Source organism: Oryctolagus cuniculus, chromosome 11 (genome assembly GCF_051225735.1).
Source record: "Oryctolagus cuniculus isolate XC-2025 breed Fujian yellow rabbit chromosome 11, ASM5122573v1, whole genome shotgun sequence".
NCBI lineage: Eukaryota > Metazoa > Chordata > Mammalia > Lagomorpha > Leporidae > Oryctolagus > Oryctolagus cuniculus.
Window position 1 is genome coordinate 72,766,048 of NC_142877.1, and position 18,853 is coordinate 72,784,900.

General features: G+C 42.0%; 1 protein-coding gene across 38 annotated transcripts in view; it reads left to right on the forward strand.

The window, feature by feature from the left end:
* The first annotated feature begins 6,478 nt into the window (after positions 1-6,478).
* Positions 6,479-18,853, forward strand: part of CNOT2 (CCR4-NOT transcription complex subunit 2) — a 121,248-nt gene continuing 108,873 nt past the window's right edge. For 36 of the 38 annotated variants that reach the window (XR_016216885.1, XR_016216886.1, XR_016216887.1 and 33 more), the window contains exon 1: positions 6,479-6,526. Coding sequence is in view for 4 of the 38 variants with exons in the window: in XM_008256781.5 (XP_008255003.1) it covers positions 6,522-6,526 (5 nt within the window). In the remaining 34 variants the exon portion in view is untranslated. Of the gene's footprint in view, positions 6,527-6,741; positions 7,026-18,853 lie in introns of those variants that run through there. The other 2 variants (XM_089308697.1, XM_089308700.1) reach the window with 2 other exon arrangements.

Sequence of the window (18,853 nt, forward strand, 5' to 3'; positions counted from 1 at the left end):
ATTTAATGCAAAAGAACAGCCCCTCCCAACCTGCTTTCAAAAGCTCATATGAAAGATTGACGACATAATTAAGAGAACGACTGTAGGAGTGGAGAGGTAAAGATGGACCTACACTAAATATTTAGAGAACAAAACATATAGGAATTGATGATTAGGTGTTGAGCATAGGGAAGACAAAAGGACAAAAGATTTTAAGTTTGGCAATCAGGTATGTGGTGCTATTTCTGGAATTAGTCACTTGTTTCTCTAAAAATAAAAGTAGCCTTTTGATTAGTACTATAAAACAATTTAAGAAAACTTAAAACACCAAAAAAAAAGTTATTTCTGTTGACTTACTGTGTATATCTTGACAGGCCTTCTTTATGGGACTTACCCATTTTTACAAAATTGGAATCCCTTTTAAACTTTTCTTTGCCCTTAACAAAATATTTCAATAAAATTTCTTCCACATCACTTTCAATAGCTGAGCACTCACTGTTCATGGTATGGATGCTGTTAAAACTAGTTAACTAACCTAATACAAAACAATATTATGATACATTGCTAGAAGAGAAACTGCTTTGTCAAATGCACATGCTAAGGCTTCACTCCAGGAAGGTGTTGCCAATTTATACTCAGCTCTGCAAGAAGCTCTGTTTCTCAGAACCCTTGCCAGTTTTATCAAGAAATAATCACTTGTTAAAATAATGCCTGAAGACTAAATTAAAAAGTAACACATTTTGTTACTTATAAATTGAGTTTACTATTAACTTTGATTACCAAAGCTTAAAATTCTTACATATTTTTTAGAAGTAGAAGCTGACATCCAGTAAGATAGAAAAAAAAATCACACCACCACTATTTAGTTTCTGCCCCAAATATACTTGTAATGCTTTTTTTTTTTTTTCCAATCTGTTTCACTGACTGAGCTTTTTTCTTGTCTGTAATAGCTTTACAGGTTCCCCACAAAAAGTTATACATCTTCATTACTGAGGACTGGAAGTTAGGTATATCCCATCAGTTTAGCACTGGTTTTCCTTGTACTTTACAAATTATGTAATGCCTAGCTAATCCTGGATAAGGATTTCATTTATTCAATGGTTCATTCACTCCATAGCACTCACCTAATGCCTCCTGTGTGTGGAAGACAAAGCAAAGAATAAGATACAAATGTAGGCCCTGTTCTCATGGTGTTTACATTTTGGTAGGGTGATGGGAGACAGATAAGGAATGAGGAGGATGGGTCCAGCGCTGTGGCGTAGCGGGTAAAAGCTGGCACCGGTTCGAGTCACGGCTGCTCCTCTTTTGATCCAGCTCTCTGCTATGGCCTGGGAAAGCAGCAGAGGATGGCCCAAGTGCTTGGGCTCCTGCACCCACGTGGGGGACCCGGAAGAAGTTCCTGGCTCCAGATGGGTGCAGCTCTGGCCATTGCAGCCAATTGGGGAGTGAACCAGCGGATGGAAGCTTGCTCTCTTGCCTTTGCTTCTCTGTGTAACTCTTTCAAGTACGTGAATATGTCTTTTTTTTTTAAAGGATGATAATGATAAATTATTAATGCCATTGAGAAAATAAGAGGATGGGGCAGCATTACGGCCCAGGTTAAGCTATGGCTTAGGACACAAGTCCTGGCTACTCACCTTTCAATCCAGCTTCCAGCTAATGCACCTGGAAGGTAGCAGATGATGGTCCAAGTACTTGCTTCCTAACACCTATGTGTAAGATTCAGATGGAGTTCTTGGTTTCTAGCTTCAGCCTGGTTCAGCCCTGGCTGTTGCAGGCATTTGGGGAGGTTCTGAACCAGTAAATGAAGATCTGTCTCTTCCTCTGTCATTCTGCCTTTCAAATAAGTCAGTCTTTTACAAAGGTAAAGGGTAATATGGTAGAGAATAAAAGGGAAAAGGCAGCTACTTTAGATAGGGTGACCAAGGAGGGCCTGCCAGAGATGGTATTTAAGACCTGCAGGATGAGAATTAGGCACAAAAAAGATAGAGGACTTGCATCCCAACATCCCAGGCAGGGAAAAGAGGGCAAGTGCAAAGGCCCTGAAGTGGAATATCTGTTAAGTTCAGCTACGCACAAGACACCCTAAAGAGTAGCTTTCATAAGACTGAAGCTTGCTTCCCTCTCCCCATCAAAATCTGAAGGTAAGGGATACAGGGCTAGTATGGTGCTCTGATCTCCAATGTCCTCAAGAACCTAGGTTTCCAAAAGTTCAAGGTTTTGCCATCTTCAGGTCAAGGGAACTTACAGATGGCATGCTATCACATGTATTCCAGGCCCAGCACGTGGGAAGAAGGCAGCAGATGACTAAAGGTGTGTATGCATTGTCTGTAAAGAGTGATTCTGGAAGGCTCTCAGGATGTATGTGCTTATTCCACTGGCCAAGCCTATCCCATGACTATAAGGAAAACTGGAAAATAGTTTTTCCTTTGGGCATTCAAGTGCCTGTGTCTAACATCATGGAAAAAATTGGAGGAATTTTTGGGGACAATGAACAGTTCCTGCTAACTGGAAAGCAGTTAGTACCTGACAGCAGAAAGGATTCAATGAGAAGAGTGGGGACAAGTAGAAGTTGGGAGGTAGGCAGGAACCTGGTAATGCTGTCTTGAAGGCCCCAGTAAAGGATCTGGATTTTCTTCTGTGTGTAATAGCGAAACTATTGGGAGGTTTTAAACGAGGCAGTGATGTTAGGTTTTTGGGTGTTGTCTGGGAATCCTTTGAAGGGAGAAATCGTCACTGAAATGCAGGAAAGGTAGAAGCATAGTGTGGGTATTGTGGTCCAGCAAGAGATGATGGCATCTCAGATAGGGTGGCAGCACTGGAGTGATAAGAGGGCCTCAATTCATAATTCATCAGCATAGAATAGTTGATGGTATTGGCTGATGAACTAAGTGTGGAGCAGGCGGAATCAGAGAAAACAGTGCACTTTATGTCTGACCAAGTCGGGAAATGGTGGGACTATTTATGAAAATTGGGGAGACTAGGGGAGGGACAGGTTTAGGGTACTGACAAAAAAGATTCGAATGTTAGACAAGTTAAATTTGAGATGCTTCTCCTTTATACCCCTTCAGTGTTATTCATACTTTTTTAAAAATGGGAAATTTCCCTTTCCACAAGTCATATACAAACTCATTCTTGAAGGTATTTTTTTCTGTAATCCAAGTCAGCAAGTGTTTCATAAAATACAAACAGAATTTACCTTGGGGCCATTGCTGTAGCACAGCAGGTTAACACCCTGGCCTAAAGCGCCAACATTCCTTGTTGGTGCAGGTTTGAGACCAGGCTGCTCCACTTCTGATCCAGCTCTGCTATGGGCTGGGATAGCAGTAGAGGATGGCCCAAAATCCTTGGGCCCCTGCACCTATGTGGGAGGCCCGGGGGACGCTCCTGGCTCCAGATCGGCGCCGTTCCAGCCGTTGTGGCCAATTGGGAAGTGAACCAGTGGATGACGACCTTTCTCTCTTTCTCTGCTTCTCCTCCCTCTGTGTAACTCTGACTTTCAAATAAATGGATAAATCTTTAAAAAAAAATTTTACCTTAACACACAAAACATGAGGTGGGTGTTGTGGTGTAGTGTGTTAAACCATAGCTTGGGATGCTGCATCCCATTCCAGAGTGCCAGTTTGTGTCCTGGCTCCTCTGCTCTGATCCAGCTTCCAGCTAATGCAGCTGGAAAGGTAGCAGAAGATGGTCCAAATACTTGGGTTTTGGTTCCTAGCTTCAGCCTGGCCCAGTCCTGGCTAGAGCAGCCATCTGGGGAGTTAACCAGCACATGGAAGGTTGCTGTTATGCTGCCTTTCAAATAAATAAATCTTTAACACACACACATGTATGGAAGGTTTTTCAATTAAAAGAAAATCTAGCGAAGTAGATAGTTAAAAAAAAAATACTACTAACTGGGCAAATTCAATTGGTACTAACAATAAAGAACCTTGTGATCCAAAAGGACAATTTTAAAAATTACCATTTATTAAATGCTTACTAGAAAGCCATAAATGCTAGCTCATTTAGTAACTGCAAACATCCTTTAAGGTGGGTATTAAGCAAATTTTACAACAAACTTGGCAAATGTAATAGGACAATTAAAAACTTGTTCTTTAAAAAATGAATTCAACCTAAACAAATAATACTCTCAAAAAAAGAGTGTATTTCTTTTCCTAATAGATCTACCCTGCACACTTGTGAAAATGTCTGTTGTTCTATCTCTTCTGTAAAATACTCAAGGTAATGAAATTCTCAAGTAAGACATGTCTGTTTTGGAAGTGATTTTTCCAGGATTACTGATGTTTGTTATTTTTAACTTGTGCTTTTTGGAGGAAATATAAGGTAAGAATAAGTTCCATCTTTTGGACTTAAAGTCCTATAAATGTCAAACTAACAGGTTAGAAAGGAATGTAATACTTTAAACATGAAAGTGTATACTGTATTTTAATCACTCCATCCTATAGCTTAGAAAAATCTGAAATTATTATGAGTCTTAAAAATAAAAACATTGTTTCATGCCAGTGACATACACAGGGACTCAAATTATTATCAGGTCAGCAATATTCATATGTACATGTACTCATATATACATAGGTATTTCGATGCAAATATGTATTGCACATACAAGTTCAGTTACATATATGTAAAGCATATACACGGAGGACTATCCAGTCTTTCAACACAACATATTACGGTAGCTGATGTTAACAAGCCTGAAGGAGAGAGGAGGAAGAAGAGGGAGGAACTGTTGGAGGAAAAGAGGGAGACAGCGAGGGAAAGATCCTCACTTAAGTATGTTGTTCTTCCTTGAATTTTCCTGAAGTTAAAAAAAAACATGGTGAACGAAATGAATAGCCAGGCAAAACATTTTCTCCTGGCGTCGCCAGCACCATTCAGAGTTGAAATAAACTTAAACAACACCCACTGACGTGTCAAAATACCTCACACTCAAACACATGACAAAGTTAAATTTTATTTTATAGTGCACTTCTTTTTCCTGCTATTTCTTACCTTTGGCTTTCAATGAGACATTTAAATTGGGTTATAGTTATTTTAAGTGGAAAGGTGCTGATTTTATAGAAGAAATGACCAGGGGCTGGTGCTGTGACATAGTAGGTTAAGCATCTGCATGTAGTGCTGGCATCCCATATGGGCACTGGTTCCAGTCCTGGCTGCTCCACTTCCTATCCAGCTCTCTGCTGATGGCCTGGGATGGCAGTAGAGGATGGCCCAAGACCTTTGGCCCCTGCACCCGCGTGGGAGATCCTGGCTTCGGATCCACCAGTTGGCCCAACTCCACCAGTTGCAGCCATCTGGGGTGTGGAAAGTGAACCAGTGGATGGAAGACCTCCCATCCCGCTCCCCCAACTTTGTATCTCAAGTAAATAAATAAATCTTAAAAAAAAAAAAAAAGACCAAAGGAAGCACAAATTTTCTTCTAGTTAATTTTACTTTAATTAACAAGGTATGTCACGCAAATTTAGGAACAATTTTCACAATATGGAACCACAGAGTTCCAACGCGCACATGCAGAAGCAAACAGCTTCTTATTTTAAGTGCACAACGCTCAGTACTTACAAAAAGTGAAATTTATGGGAACACAAAAGAATAGAAAGAGATGCCAATATTGCAAACTTTAATTTCACTGTGACAACTCCGAAGTGTCCACCAAACCAACCAGGCTTTCAAAGGGTCCGGCTGCTGGCTCAGGCTTCCGTGAGGGCCGGGGAGTGGGATCTAATCAAAGCGCTAGAAATTGAATACAGCTCCAACAAGCTCACCCCGTAGTGCTCTAAAACCCCGCACCCCACGATGACTTCTTCCGGATGGGCTAAAAATAATAAAAGGAAAGGGGGAGGGGAGCAGAAAACACCCTTGGGTTCAGCGGAGGGGAACTCACTTCTCGGGAGGTGACGGTGACGCGCTGCCGGTCCCTGGAAATGCGTGCACAGGCCCCGGGGGTGGCGGGGGCTGAGGGAGGCAAAGGGACATCCGTCAGATTCGCTCCAGGTGGTGGGCGTGAGGCGAAGCCCGCGCCTGCGGACGTGCGGGGGCGGGGAGTAAGACGAAGACACAGACACAGACCCAAACACAAACACAAACACGCTTCGCGGCCCCGAGGTGGGCGGACCCACGCCACCTCACCACTCCCCGCCCCTGGACCCCGCGGCACCTCTCGGGCCCAAGACCCGAGTCCTGGAAGAAGCGATTCGGCGCTGCGGACGGAAACGGCAGCGGCCGCGGAGGCCCCGCTTGCTGTACCGGCAGCGGAAGAGCGACACGACTCCTGGTAGTCGGGAAGAGGCTCGGGCAAGCCGCGGAGCGGGCGGTGGGGGAGTAAAACGCCTCTCCTCACCCTCCGAGCAGCGCGCGGGAAGCGGCCTACCCACCCCCAACCTTTCTGAATCGCCGCTCCCACCTTCCGCCGCCGCCGCCGCCGCCTTGAGGGAAGCCGGAGCGACGGGGGTCACGGCGGGGGTCAGAGGGTAAAGGTCTTGCTCCCAGCAGCCTCCGCGGTGGATACGTCGCCATCTTGGATCCGCGGGACAAGAAAATTCATGCGGTGAGTTTTTGGCAAATTTTCGGAAGTCTGGCAGCGGGGCGCGCGGCGGGGGCGGCGGATTCGGGGCCCCCGCAAGGCGGGGGAATGCCTCGGGGCCGGGCCGGTCGCTCCCGGGGTCCGCGGGTAGCGTCCAGGCCCGCCGCTTCCCGTTGCTTTTGTCTCGGCTCCAATCGAGAGGGAGAGCGGAGCGGGCGGGGAGGGGGGGTGGCGGTGGTGGAGGGAGGGAGGGGGTGTGTATGGGGGGGTGGTGGACGGGACGTAAAGCGTCGCTGTACTCGGGCCGCTGCAGCGGCAGCTTCAGATCCGAGGCCTGGTCCCGTCGGCCGGCGACGGGGCTTTCTCCAGACTCCGGTCCCCGGGCTCCCGCCAGCGCGGAGGAGCCGCTGCCGCCGCGCTGCTTCCTGGGCAATAAGAGAAGGCGGCGGCGGCGGCGGCGGCCGAGGCCGAGGAGCCCCTGCCTGCTTTAGACGGCTCTCTTGCCTTCCTAGCAGCTGTTGCGGTCTCTGACTCTTTACATTCTAATACAAGCACATCATCGGCCACTCGTGTGTGTTTGTGTTTGTGTGTGTATGTGTGTATTGAAGTGTAAGATGAGGGCACTCCAGACTGGCTAACGGGCCTCAGGAGCCTTTCGGGCCCTGGGAGACCGAAGGCTGTGCATGTCGGAGGGAGGAATGCAACTAAGATGCTGCCTTTGCCATTGCCATCGGAGGCTAAAGCTTCCGTGTGTCGTAGAGACTGAGTCCGGATGGTCCTGGGAGGCGGAGGAACCCGAGACGGTCTGTCTGAAGTTGCAAGCCCTAGGTTTCCACTTCCGCCGGGGCCTCTGCACCTTTTGCTGTCTTAGGTCTAGCTTAAAAGTTTCGCGGAAGAAATGAATCGGGTTAAGAGGCTCCGGTAGCTCTTAGTTGAGGTACGGTTGTCCAACCAGGAGAAAGCTGCTAACTCTTGATAACTCTGATCCTTAGAGAAGGCGAATTGTAATTTTCTTCTATAAAAGCATTTCCAAGGTTTTAGGATTTGCATTTATTCTAGACCCTTTGGGTATGGTATCATCACTAGAAAAGTCTCACATACGGGTACCACCCTCTCGGAAGGAACCCAAACATCAACTTCCTTCGAATCCTACATCTTCACTTTTCAACATCCGGAAGACCGAGTGCAATGTATTTTGTTTCATTTTCATAAAAGTTTTGACCGAAGAATCACCCTTTCTTGGTCATCTAAACACTTCATAATAATTAAGGACACTGATATGAACCCCTGTTTTCTAGGCAAAATGGTAGAAAGTACTGTACTCAACCAAATGTGTTAAGGAGGGAAGCCATACTTGAATTTCATGTTCAAAGGTGAACACGTTTCCTGTCATGCTTGATGTTAGGAGTTCTTAGAGCCTAGGAATCATTAAGTGGAACTATTTACCCTTTGAAATAAGGTAGTGGAAATAAAGTATGGGATGAAGGGTTGAATAGAGATTTGAAAGTATATATTTACATACCTGGTTTATGTTGAGTTTGGGATGCTTGGTATGTTTTAAAACAGTGACTACATACATCTCTCTTGCAATTTGGAAGATTGACTTTATCACAGATTTAAAGGGTTGAATAAGAATCACAGTGGATTGAAATGGTTAAATGTCTGGTTAGATCCTATTTCATTGAAATGTTTCTTGGTGGACCAAGAGCAGTGTAGTAATCTCTGTATGTTGAACTCTTTAGTTTGTAGTTCTGTTGTATTAAATCTAAGGGAAGATTCCGAACACAAAATACACTTTTTTAGGTATTCAGACAAAACCACTAGCTCTCCATCCACTTCTTGACTTTGTAAGATTCTTAAGCTTTCTAAGACTCCTGAACTATGGAAGGTCCTTTCTCCCTATTTTTTCTGAGGGCTTGCCTTGTAGTCATTTCTGGTAATACTTTGTTTTAGACAGGAATGAGAAACTATTTCATGTTATTTTACATCTCAATTAATGCTTCATCAGTATTGGTAAGTTAATGTGAGTGTCCTTTGTTAGCAGAATACTTTTGTTCTATTTGTACAGTATAGAGATATCTATAACCTGATTTGATGTTAGAGAAGGAGAATTGCCTGTTTACCCAAGCAACAAATACAAGCTTCCTGAATTTTTAATGTCTATAGTACTTAAACTTCACGTGGTGGAAAATGAAAGCAAAGTGCAGGTGGTGTGATTTGTATCCTTTTTGTAATACCTGATCTTGAAGATAGGATATTATCTCTCTAAAAGAAGTAATTATCTTTGTTATCACATTGTAACTTTGTTTACTTTACATTTTGGTTTTCTAGAGATGCTTTGCAATTAGTTGTAACCTGAAAGTTTTTCTTTATTGAAAAGTAAATGTTTCAGGTTTAGGAGTAGATTTCTTTAGAACTGCTTCTAATTCGGTTCTGAAAATCACTTGAAAGACTGTTATAGATTTGTTCATAACCTGTGGAAAGTTTTTTTTTTATGACAGTTTTGTTTCGTAAGATTGTCTAATAACAAAAATAAATAAAATACATGCTTCACATGTATGGTGTCTTGAGAAAGTTTACAGAATATACATATTATCAGAAAATTATACATGAATTTCAGTTTTTTTGCACCAAAGTAAACTTACCTTTTAATTTATTTTGCCATGGACTTTTTGAGGAACTCTCCTATGTATTAAATACTGGGTAGATGTTAGTTGTGTTAAAAAGAGCTTAGTTTACAACTTTTTTTTTTGTTCTTTAAAAGCACTGCTAAAAGATAATATTGCTGTTATTTTAAAGTATTTAACTGTAGAAAATTCATTCTTTTATCGATACAAACTTAAAAGCCAAGTCTAAAGGTTGCATGTGCTTTCTTAATAGGCATTTGTGGAGACTTAATAGTGATACAGTCTTAGGAAAAGATAGCTCTAGATGTTTATGATTTTATTTGTTACATGGATCTACAGTGGATTTCGTAACACAAAGAAGCAAAAGAAGCCAAGGTGCCAGGCAGGGGAGTTTTAGAGGCAGAGTTAATCTGAGTTGTGCTGTGATGTTTGAATGGAACTACATATAATATTGATTAGGGGATCTAGTGCTGTGTTAGGAGTCATTCTGGTGAATGATAAAGGTGACTGTTCTTCCTTCCTGAGGATGAATTTCTGCCTGTGATACCTGAAGGGGTTGGATTTCATTGGCACCTCTACTAGATATTTTGAAAAGAGCTGTATACAACTTGTTTGTTGATGTCTGTTATCAAAAGTTGATCTTTGAAAAGAAACAATGACATTTTGGGCTTTAAGTTTTTAAAATTTTCCTGTTTTTTTTTTTTTCCTTGGTCTTTTTCTTTGACCCATTATTCAGTTTAAATAGTACATATTTTTTCTTGTATCCTTAGATTTTTCTGTGTGGCATCCTTTGATTTCTGCTTTAAAATTCAGCTCTTACGACAAATCATTCTGATATGGCTTAATCAGTTATTTACTTGGTTTATACTATTAGGGATGAGTTGGAAATAGAATTCTTGCTATTTTTTTTCTGATAGCTCATTCTCTGAAGTACAGTTGCACATCTCTTGCTTGAGCGTATTCTGCATTATGAAGTAGTAAAATGGTTTCTGATGTTTGTTGGTAAACACTCATGACTTAGAAATGCAAACATGAGTTATCTAGAAAAAATGGAAAAATTTCCATTTCTGGGCACATTAATATTTTGTGTATGCTTAAACTCAGGATCTGAGTCCATTTAGATATAGTTAGATATTTTGGACAGATGTCACTTACCTGAAAGTGTTTCTTTTTGTTTTTTATTTGAAAAGCAGAATGATTGGGGGCGGGGGGGAGATCCTCCATCCATGGGGTCATTCCTCAAATAGCTGCAATGGCCTGGGTTGGTCCAGGCTGAAGCCAGGAGCCCAGAACTCCCTGTGAGTGGCAGGGGTCTGAGTACTTGGGTCATCCTCTGCTGCTGTTCCAAGCACATTAGCAGAGCGCTGGATCGAAAGTGGAGCAGACAGGACTTGAACTGGGCACTCTTCTATGGGATGCTGGCATCACAGGCAGCAGCTTAACCCTCTGTGCCACAACTCTGCCCTATAAGTTTTCCTTTTTATTTGCTCACGTGTATAGCAGGTATTTTAGTTATCTCTTCTCTGTTCCTTAATAAACTTACTCAAAACTCTTCTCTGTTGTCACCCTGTTCATGAAACCTTTCTTGACTCTGAAAATCCTTTGGCTTTGTTGCTTTATATTCTTCATATCTCTTATTGAAGGTATCACACTATTATAGTTTAGTGCCTGTTCCTGCCTTCTACCATAACCTCCACTGAACTGTAAACACTTAGAGGTGGGGCTCTGTCTTGTTTATATATGCATTTCAAGTTTTTTCTACAATGTATAGTGCTTAATAGTTTCTCAGTAAATATGCATTAACTGTTGCCATATTGTCATTTGACACTTAGTGTTCAGTATTCTGTTTCCCAACCAACCTATCAGAAGCAACAATTTGGAAAACAGTGTTCTGCAGTTACCTTCATGTCCCTGAATGCTTTTTTACAGTTCTTTTTTCTTAATTATTTATGGGGAAATAGATAACTAGCTTAAAGAACTGTGGGTAGTGTCAGTAGGAAACTAAGGGAATAATGTTTAATCATTAGTTTCTGAAAGAGTGGATCTGTATTTCTTTCTGTAGTTTGTATAGTTAATCTTTTCTTTTTTGTAGTTTGTATAGTTAATCTTTATTTGAAATATATATATATGATTTATTTGAAAATCAGAGTTATATATAGAGAGAGATACAAAGAGAGAGACAGAGAGCGGGAGAGACAGATCTTCCGGCTGGTTCCCTCCCTAAGTGGCCTCAATGGGTAGGGATTAGGCAGGCCAGAGCCAGGAGCTAGGAGCTTCATCCTAGTCTCCCACATGGGTGGCAAGATCCTAAGTACTTGGGCCATCTTCTGCTTTTCCAGGTGCAAGAGCAGGGAGCTGGATTGAAAGTAGAGTAGCCAGGACTCAAACCTGTGCCCATATGGGATGCTGTTGTCACAGGTGGCAGCTTAAACCCACTGTGCCACAGTGCCGCCTCCTGAAGGAAATACTTTGAATTTATATTTATAAGGTAGTACGTTGTTTACCAGTATTTAAGCTTGAGCTTTTGTTAGATTTGGGCTTTTTGAAGTTAGATTCTGTTTTGTTTTGTTTTTTTTCCATCTCACTCCTCATGTCTAATCTATGTAGCAGTTGTAGTAGACGTTCTTTAGTTTGAATATCACTGTCCTTATGAAAATTAGGTAAGATGTTTTAAGATGTATTTGTTTAAGATGTTTAAGATGTATTTGTATTGAAGGTGCAGATATCCAAAAAGCTCTGAAAACCTTTTATTTTTTGATGAATGTGGTGGCTAACTTCACCTGCAATGAGACTTCTTAATCTAATTGTTATCCTGTGTAGAAATACTGATGTGTTTGGTTATAGGTAACGCTTAAAACCATGGCGGAGGGAGGTATCATGTCATATATGATATATATACTATTTTAGCTTCCTAAAATAAGAAAAATTCTAATTTTGAAAAATATCTGTCCTTTAACATTTTGGATAAAAGATTTTGAGCCAATTTTGTAATTTAGAGATATGGAAGTCAAAACAGTAAATAATTCCCAGAATTGTATTTAGTAGAGATGCCATTATTTGATTTATAATTTTAGAAATCTTTTCTTGTGTCTTACTCGGTTATATTTTCCAGAGACTTTTTAAGTGGCTAAGAAAGATACAGAGAAAGTATAGTGTGTATATTTTTAAAGAGAATTTGATCCAGTATTCATGGCATGAGTCCCTGCTGTGCTATCACTGAATGGAAGTGTCTTTCCTTATGTGAAAATACTTGAGTAGATGCACACTTAGTAAATTTGCACTATGCCAAGGAATTATAAAAATAAGTGAGGGAAAATTATGTACCCTAGGAATTTAGGTGACAATCAATAGACTAATTTTTTTGCCTAACATATTGACATACCATTTTTCTGTTTATATGTTCAGATGTAGAAACATAATTCCATTTTGTATCAGCATCTGGACAAAATGTAATGACTGATTATATAATACAATGTGTTTAGGAGAAGAACATTTGGTTTTGTGTCATATCTGGCAGGAATGTACTTTTGTGTTACTTTTACATTGTAAATCATAGTGCTCATCCTGCATACCAGTTTTGTATTTAATTTTCAGCTTGTAAGAGTCTTTAATAGAACAGTAGTAGTTTATATTCATTAAGTTTACTCTGGCTTTCAAAGGAAGTGATTCCTTTTGGCTTTACTCTTTCGGGGGGAAAAGCTTTAAAACTGACAAAGCCTTTTCATATATATATTATCTCTTTTTTTTAACTTCTAAAACAGGCTTAAACTTTAACATTTTAACATTTATAAAGATAGAGCCACCAGTGTTTTGATCAATATGAAAATTAGAATTTGGGAATTACAGAGGCCATTTGTTTTCTTTCTTTAAGATTTATTTATTACTTATTAGAAAGGCAGAGTTGCAGGGAGGGGGGTCTCTTCCATCCACTGGTTCACTACCCATATGGCTACAATGGCCAGAGCTGGGCTAATCCAAAGCCAGGATCCTGGATTCTGGATCTCCCACACAAGTGCAGGGGCCCAAGAACGTGGGACATTTTCCACTGCTTTCCCAGGCCATAGTAGAGAGCTGGATGGGAAGTGGAGCAGTTGAGAATTGAATTGCCACCCATATGGGATACTGGCCCTGCGTGTGGTGGCTTTACCTGCTATGCCACAGCCACAGTGCTGGCCCCTACCAGTTTTTTTTTTTTTTTTTTTTAAAGATTTGTTTTATTTATTTAAAAGGCAGAGTTACAGAGAGATCTTCCATCCACGAGTTCACTCTCCAAATGGTTGCAACTGCTAGGGCTGAGCCAGACAGAAGCCATGAGCTAGGAGCTTCTTTCAAGGCGATGGTGGCCCAAGCACTTGGGCTGTCTTCTGCTGTTTTCCCAGGAGCATTAGCAGGGAGCTGGATCAGAAGTAGAGTAGCCAGGACTAGAACCAGCACCCACATGGTTCGCTGGAGCTGCAGTTGGCAGCTTAACTTGCTACACCACAGCTTCAATTCCCACAAAGGCCATTTTTTTTTTTTTAAAGTATTTATTTATTTGAAAGAGTTACACAGAGAGGAGAGCAGAGAGAAAGAAAGAGTAGCAGAGAAAGGTCTTCCGTTTGCTGGTTCATTCCCCAGTTGGCCACAATGGTCAGACCTGGGCCAATCCAGAGCCAGGAACCAGGAGCTTCTTCCCGGTCCCCCACATGGGTGCAGGGGCCCGAGGACTTGGGTCGTCATCTTCTGCTTTCCCAGGCCACAGCAGAGAGCTGGATCTGAAGAGGAGTGTCGGGATTTGAACCGGCGCCCATGTGGGATGCCGATACTACAGGCGGTAGCTTTACTTGCTATCGCACAGTGCCAGCCCTGAAGGCCTTTTTTTTTTATCCTCAGAATGGATTCAAATTCTATAATTTCTTTCTTTTTTTTTCTTTATTTTTTTTGACAGGCAGAGTGGACAGTGAGAGAGAGAGAGAGAGAAAGGTCTTCCTTTGCCGTTGGTTCACCCTCCAATGGCCGTCCCGGCCATCGCACCGCGCTGATCTGATGGCATCCTGGTCTCCCATGCGGGTGCAGTGCCCAAGGACATGGGCTATCCTCCACTGCACTCCCGAGCCATAGCAGAGGGCTGGCCTGGAAGAGGGGCAACCGGGACAGAATCCGGTGCCCTGACCGGGACTAGAACCCGGTGTGCCAGCGCCGCAAGGCGGAGGATTAGCCTAGTGAGCCGCGGCGCCGGCCTATAATTTCTTTCTAATTTAGGGTTGTTCTATAGAAGAAATTCTGACTTGTCAGATTAAGTAAAGTTTTGTGAAAGGTTTGTTTTTGTTTTCCTCTTGAAAATTCAGAATATTTAAATTGATAGAGAAGTTTGAAAGAGCAGTAGTAGTAGTATACATTTTTGTTTAACACTTGGTTTTCTGGAAGTATCCAGCAGCTTCTCATATTTTTTAAAATTATAAACATTGGTGAGAAACACCAAAAACTTATGTAAGAATATTGTATTATAGGGGCCAGCACTGTGGTGTGGTGGGTTAAAGCCTCAGCCTGCAGCACCAGCATCCATACAGATGCTGGTTTGAGTCCTTGCTGTTCAACTTCTGATCCAGCTTCATGCTGATGCTCCTGGGAAGGCAGCAGTGGATGGTGCAACTCCTTGGGCCCCTGCACCCACGTGGGAGACCCAGAAGAAGCTCCTGGCTCCTGACTTCAGATTGGCTCAGCTTTGGCCATTGCAACCATCTGGGGAATGAACCAGTGGATGGAAGACCTCTCTCTGTCTCCCTCTATCTACTCTTTCTCTACCTCTCTCTGTAGCTCTTTCAAATAAATAAGTTGTAGAAAAAATACTGTATTTTAATAAAAATACATCATACTCATATATACAATTTCAAAATATTTGTGCACCAAAGTAAATTTGTTAATTCCATTTTCCCATGAACTTTATTATTTATCAAACATTTATCTGTTTGAAAGATAGAGTGACAGAAAGAGTGAGAGGCAGAGAACTTTGATCTGCAGGTTTATTCCCCAAATGCCTGCAACAGCCGGGGTTGGGCCAAGCTGAAGCTAGGAGCCAAGAATTCCATCTTGGGCTCTCAGGTGGGTGGCAGGAGCCCAACCACTGGGGCCATCCTCTGATGTTTTCCCAAGTGCTTCAGCTGGGAGCGGGATCTGAAATGCAGCAGCCGATGTGGGGTGCTTTCCTTGTAGGTGGAGACCTAACTTGTGCGACAATGCTGGTCCTCCATGAACTTTTTGAAGTACCCTTATATTATAAAAGATTGATACCACATTTTAGTTTTATTGCAGTTACTCTTCAAGGAGATCATGTGCTGAGCAGTTATACCTTGAGCTTTCCTTGATATAGTATGTATAAAGCAGTGCTTCAGGGGTGCGATTTTATTGGCTTTATGTGAGTAATGTGTTTGGCCAGAGATTAGGAAGAAAATAGAGCTATAACCTTTCTAATCTGTACACACTTAGGAAAAATTCTGGGTATATTCATTGACACAACAGGCTAGACTTTAAGGTCTGCAGGAAACCTAGTTAACCTGGCAGCTCATAGAACAATATCTAAAGTGTTTAAATTTGATACATAGTGTACTTTTTTGTGTGTGCTGGAATCATTCCCAAGTTTTATCAGTTGTGGCCCACTGTTTGAGTGAATTTGTGTTTATTTCAGAGTATATTTTGAAAACCACTGGACTTGTATTCCCTCTGGTTCTCCCAGGTAGGTGGCAGGGGCCCAACCACTTGGGCCATCCTCTGATGTTTTCTACAGGTGCTTTAGGTGGGAGCGGGATCTGAAGTAGAGCAGCCTTAAAGTCACTTCCAGCCTTAAAGTTCTGTGTTTTTAAAAATTTAAGACTTTCCCAGCTCTCTGCTGTGGCCAGGGAGTGCAGTGGAGGATGGCCCAGGTGCTTGGGCCCTGCACCCCATGGGAGACCAGGAAAAGCACCTGGCTCCTGGCTCCTGGCTCCTGCCATCGGTTCAGCGCGGTGCGCTGGCTGCAGTGCGCCAGCCGCGGCGGCCATTGGAGGGTGAACCAACGGCAAAGGAAGACCTTTCTCTCTGTCTCTCTCTCTCACTGTCCACTCTGCCTGTCAAAAAAAAAAAAAAAAAAAATTAAGACTTTCTTTTTTCTGCAGTTGCAAAACTCATAAAATTTACATGTTTTTGAGTGACATTTGGGTAGAAATTATTCAGTTTAAAACTTTGGGTTCTACTGGTAGGATATTAGCACTGTAGATGTTTTCAGGTAAATCCTTTAGTGATGCTAACATCTGGAAGAGGTAGACTGTAAGTAAACATAATTTGAAATAGTGGTAGCTGTCTTAGAGAAAATAAGAAGTCATAAGGGTACAGTAGTTGATTAGGCGTGGAAGAAAGATTATTTTAGGTACAGCGATGAGAGAAGACCTCATCTGTCCTTGTAGCAGGAACTGAAAAAGCAGAAAACCATGCAAAAATCTGGGTGCATGGTTTTCTAGGTAGTAGTAGAAGACCCTGTGGTGGGGTTAAGTTTTGCCTATTTGAAGATAGGAAGACATTTCATAGTTTTTTTAAAAAAGATTTTATTTATTTATTTGAGAGGTAGAATTACAGACAGTTAGAGGGAGAGACAGAGACAAAGAGAAAGGTCTTCCTTCCGTTGGTTCACTCCCCAGATGGCTGCAACGGCCGGAGCTGCGCAGATTTGAAGCCAGGAGCCAGGAGCTTCTTCTGGGTCTCCCACGTGGGTGCAGGGGCCCAAGGACTTGGGCCATCCTCTACTGCTTTCCCAGGATTGGAAGAGGGGCAGCCAGGACTAGAACTGGCGCCCATATGGGATGCCAGCACCACAGGCGGAGGATTAACCAACTGCGCCACGGCGCCGGCCCCATTTCACAATTAATTAATGAAGTCTTCACAAATGACAGTGAACTCTATACAGGGAAGAAGAGATAATTCAGATACAACCCTTGCCTTTTTTTTTTTTTTTTTTTTAAGATTTTATTTGAAAGGCAGAGTTAAAGAGAGAGGTTTTCCTCTGCTGGTTCACTCCCCAAATGGCCACAACAGCAAGAGCTGGACCAGACTGAAGCCAGGAACCAGGAGCTTCTGGGTCCCCATGTGGGTGACAGGGGTCCAAGTACTTGAGCTGTCTTCTGCTGCTTTCCCAGGTGCTTTAGCAGGGAGCTGGATCGGAAGTGGAGCACCTGAGCTGGCGCCCGTATGAGATTCTGAAACTGCTGCAGCAGCCTAACCTATTATGCCACAGCACAGTCCTAACCCTTGCCTTTTTTACTTGTGAAGTATTATAGTGGACCCTGCAGTCTAAAATGTTTTATAGGGAGGAGGGATTGTTTTTGATTGAGGCCTTGAAAATGTTTTCTAGATTAGATGGAATTGGGTATCTGTATGTTAGTGAAAAATTATATAGTAGAGCAAACTTAAAAACTCTGCTTCCTTAATTTGTATGCTTACTTAAAATGACCAAAACTTTTAAGAATGGTTCATTTGCAAAGTTTTAGATAGTAGACTTCTTAGAAATAAGTTAGTAATGACTTTCATGTCTAATAATTTCCTTGCACTGTCAGTAAACGTACTATGTGCTCTGGCCTGCTCTAGTTAGACTAAATAACTCCTTAAATTAAAATTGTGTGGTGCGGGGCTGGCGCTGTGGCGCAGTAGGTTAATCCTCCGCCTGTGGCACCAGCATCTCATATTGGCACTGGTTCTGGTCCTGTTTGCTCCTTTTCCAGTCCAGCTCTCTGCTGTGGCCAGGGAAAGCAGTAGAAGATTGGCCAAGTGCTTGGGACCCTGCGCCCACATGGGAGACCAGGAAGAAGCTCCTGGCTTCGGATTGGCAGAGCTCCGGCCGTTGCGGCCATTTGTGGGGTGAACCAATGGAAGGAAGACCTTTCTCTCTGTCTCTCTCTCACTGTCTGTAAGTCTACATCTCAGATAAATAAATATAGTCTTAAAAAAAAATTGTGTGGTGCGTGCTGTAGAAACATACTAGAGTAGAGCAACTTTGAGGGAGTTAATACTTGAACTTGGCTCTGAAGGTTGATTTGGATTTCATTAGGTGGAGAAGGTGGAAAAGCAGCATTGCAAATGCACAAAGCCTAGGAGAATTTGCTGGATTTGGAGAAAGGCATGGTGATCTTTCATAGCTCTAAAGGAGTTGTGGAACCTCATAGAAGTTGATTGAAGGAGTCAAGTAACCACAGTGTGAGAAACCTTTATCTTCTACCTGATAAAGGAGCCATTAACTAACAATAAATGAGCTTTTTAGCAGTATGTATGATCATCAGGTTTGTGCTTCAGGGGAAATTTTGTAGTCCATAGTTGATTAAAATTACAAGCTTGATGATATAGTATACTTGTCAGGTTTTTGAAGGGTTATTTTGTTTTCATTAGATTAATTGAGCATTTTCTGTTCATATTCACAGGATTTTTATTTTTTAAAAACTGTATAACTTTGAAACTACAATGTGTTTCTTCCTGAGAACTTGTTATACATATAAACCAATACATTGGTTTGATTTTTAAGTCAATAGGTGGTTAATTGTTATGTTGGGGCAGGCAAATTTAAATTGTATTTTTGCCATAATTTGTAGACATGAAATTTAACATTACTTGGATAAATTATAATAATACCAAGAAAATCTAAACTTGTGATGAAATCACTTAAAGGACTTGATACCTTTATGTTACTAGAAGTGGCAGTTTTACAATTCTGATATTTATATGCATG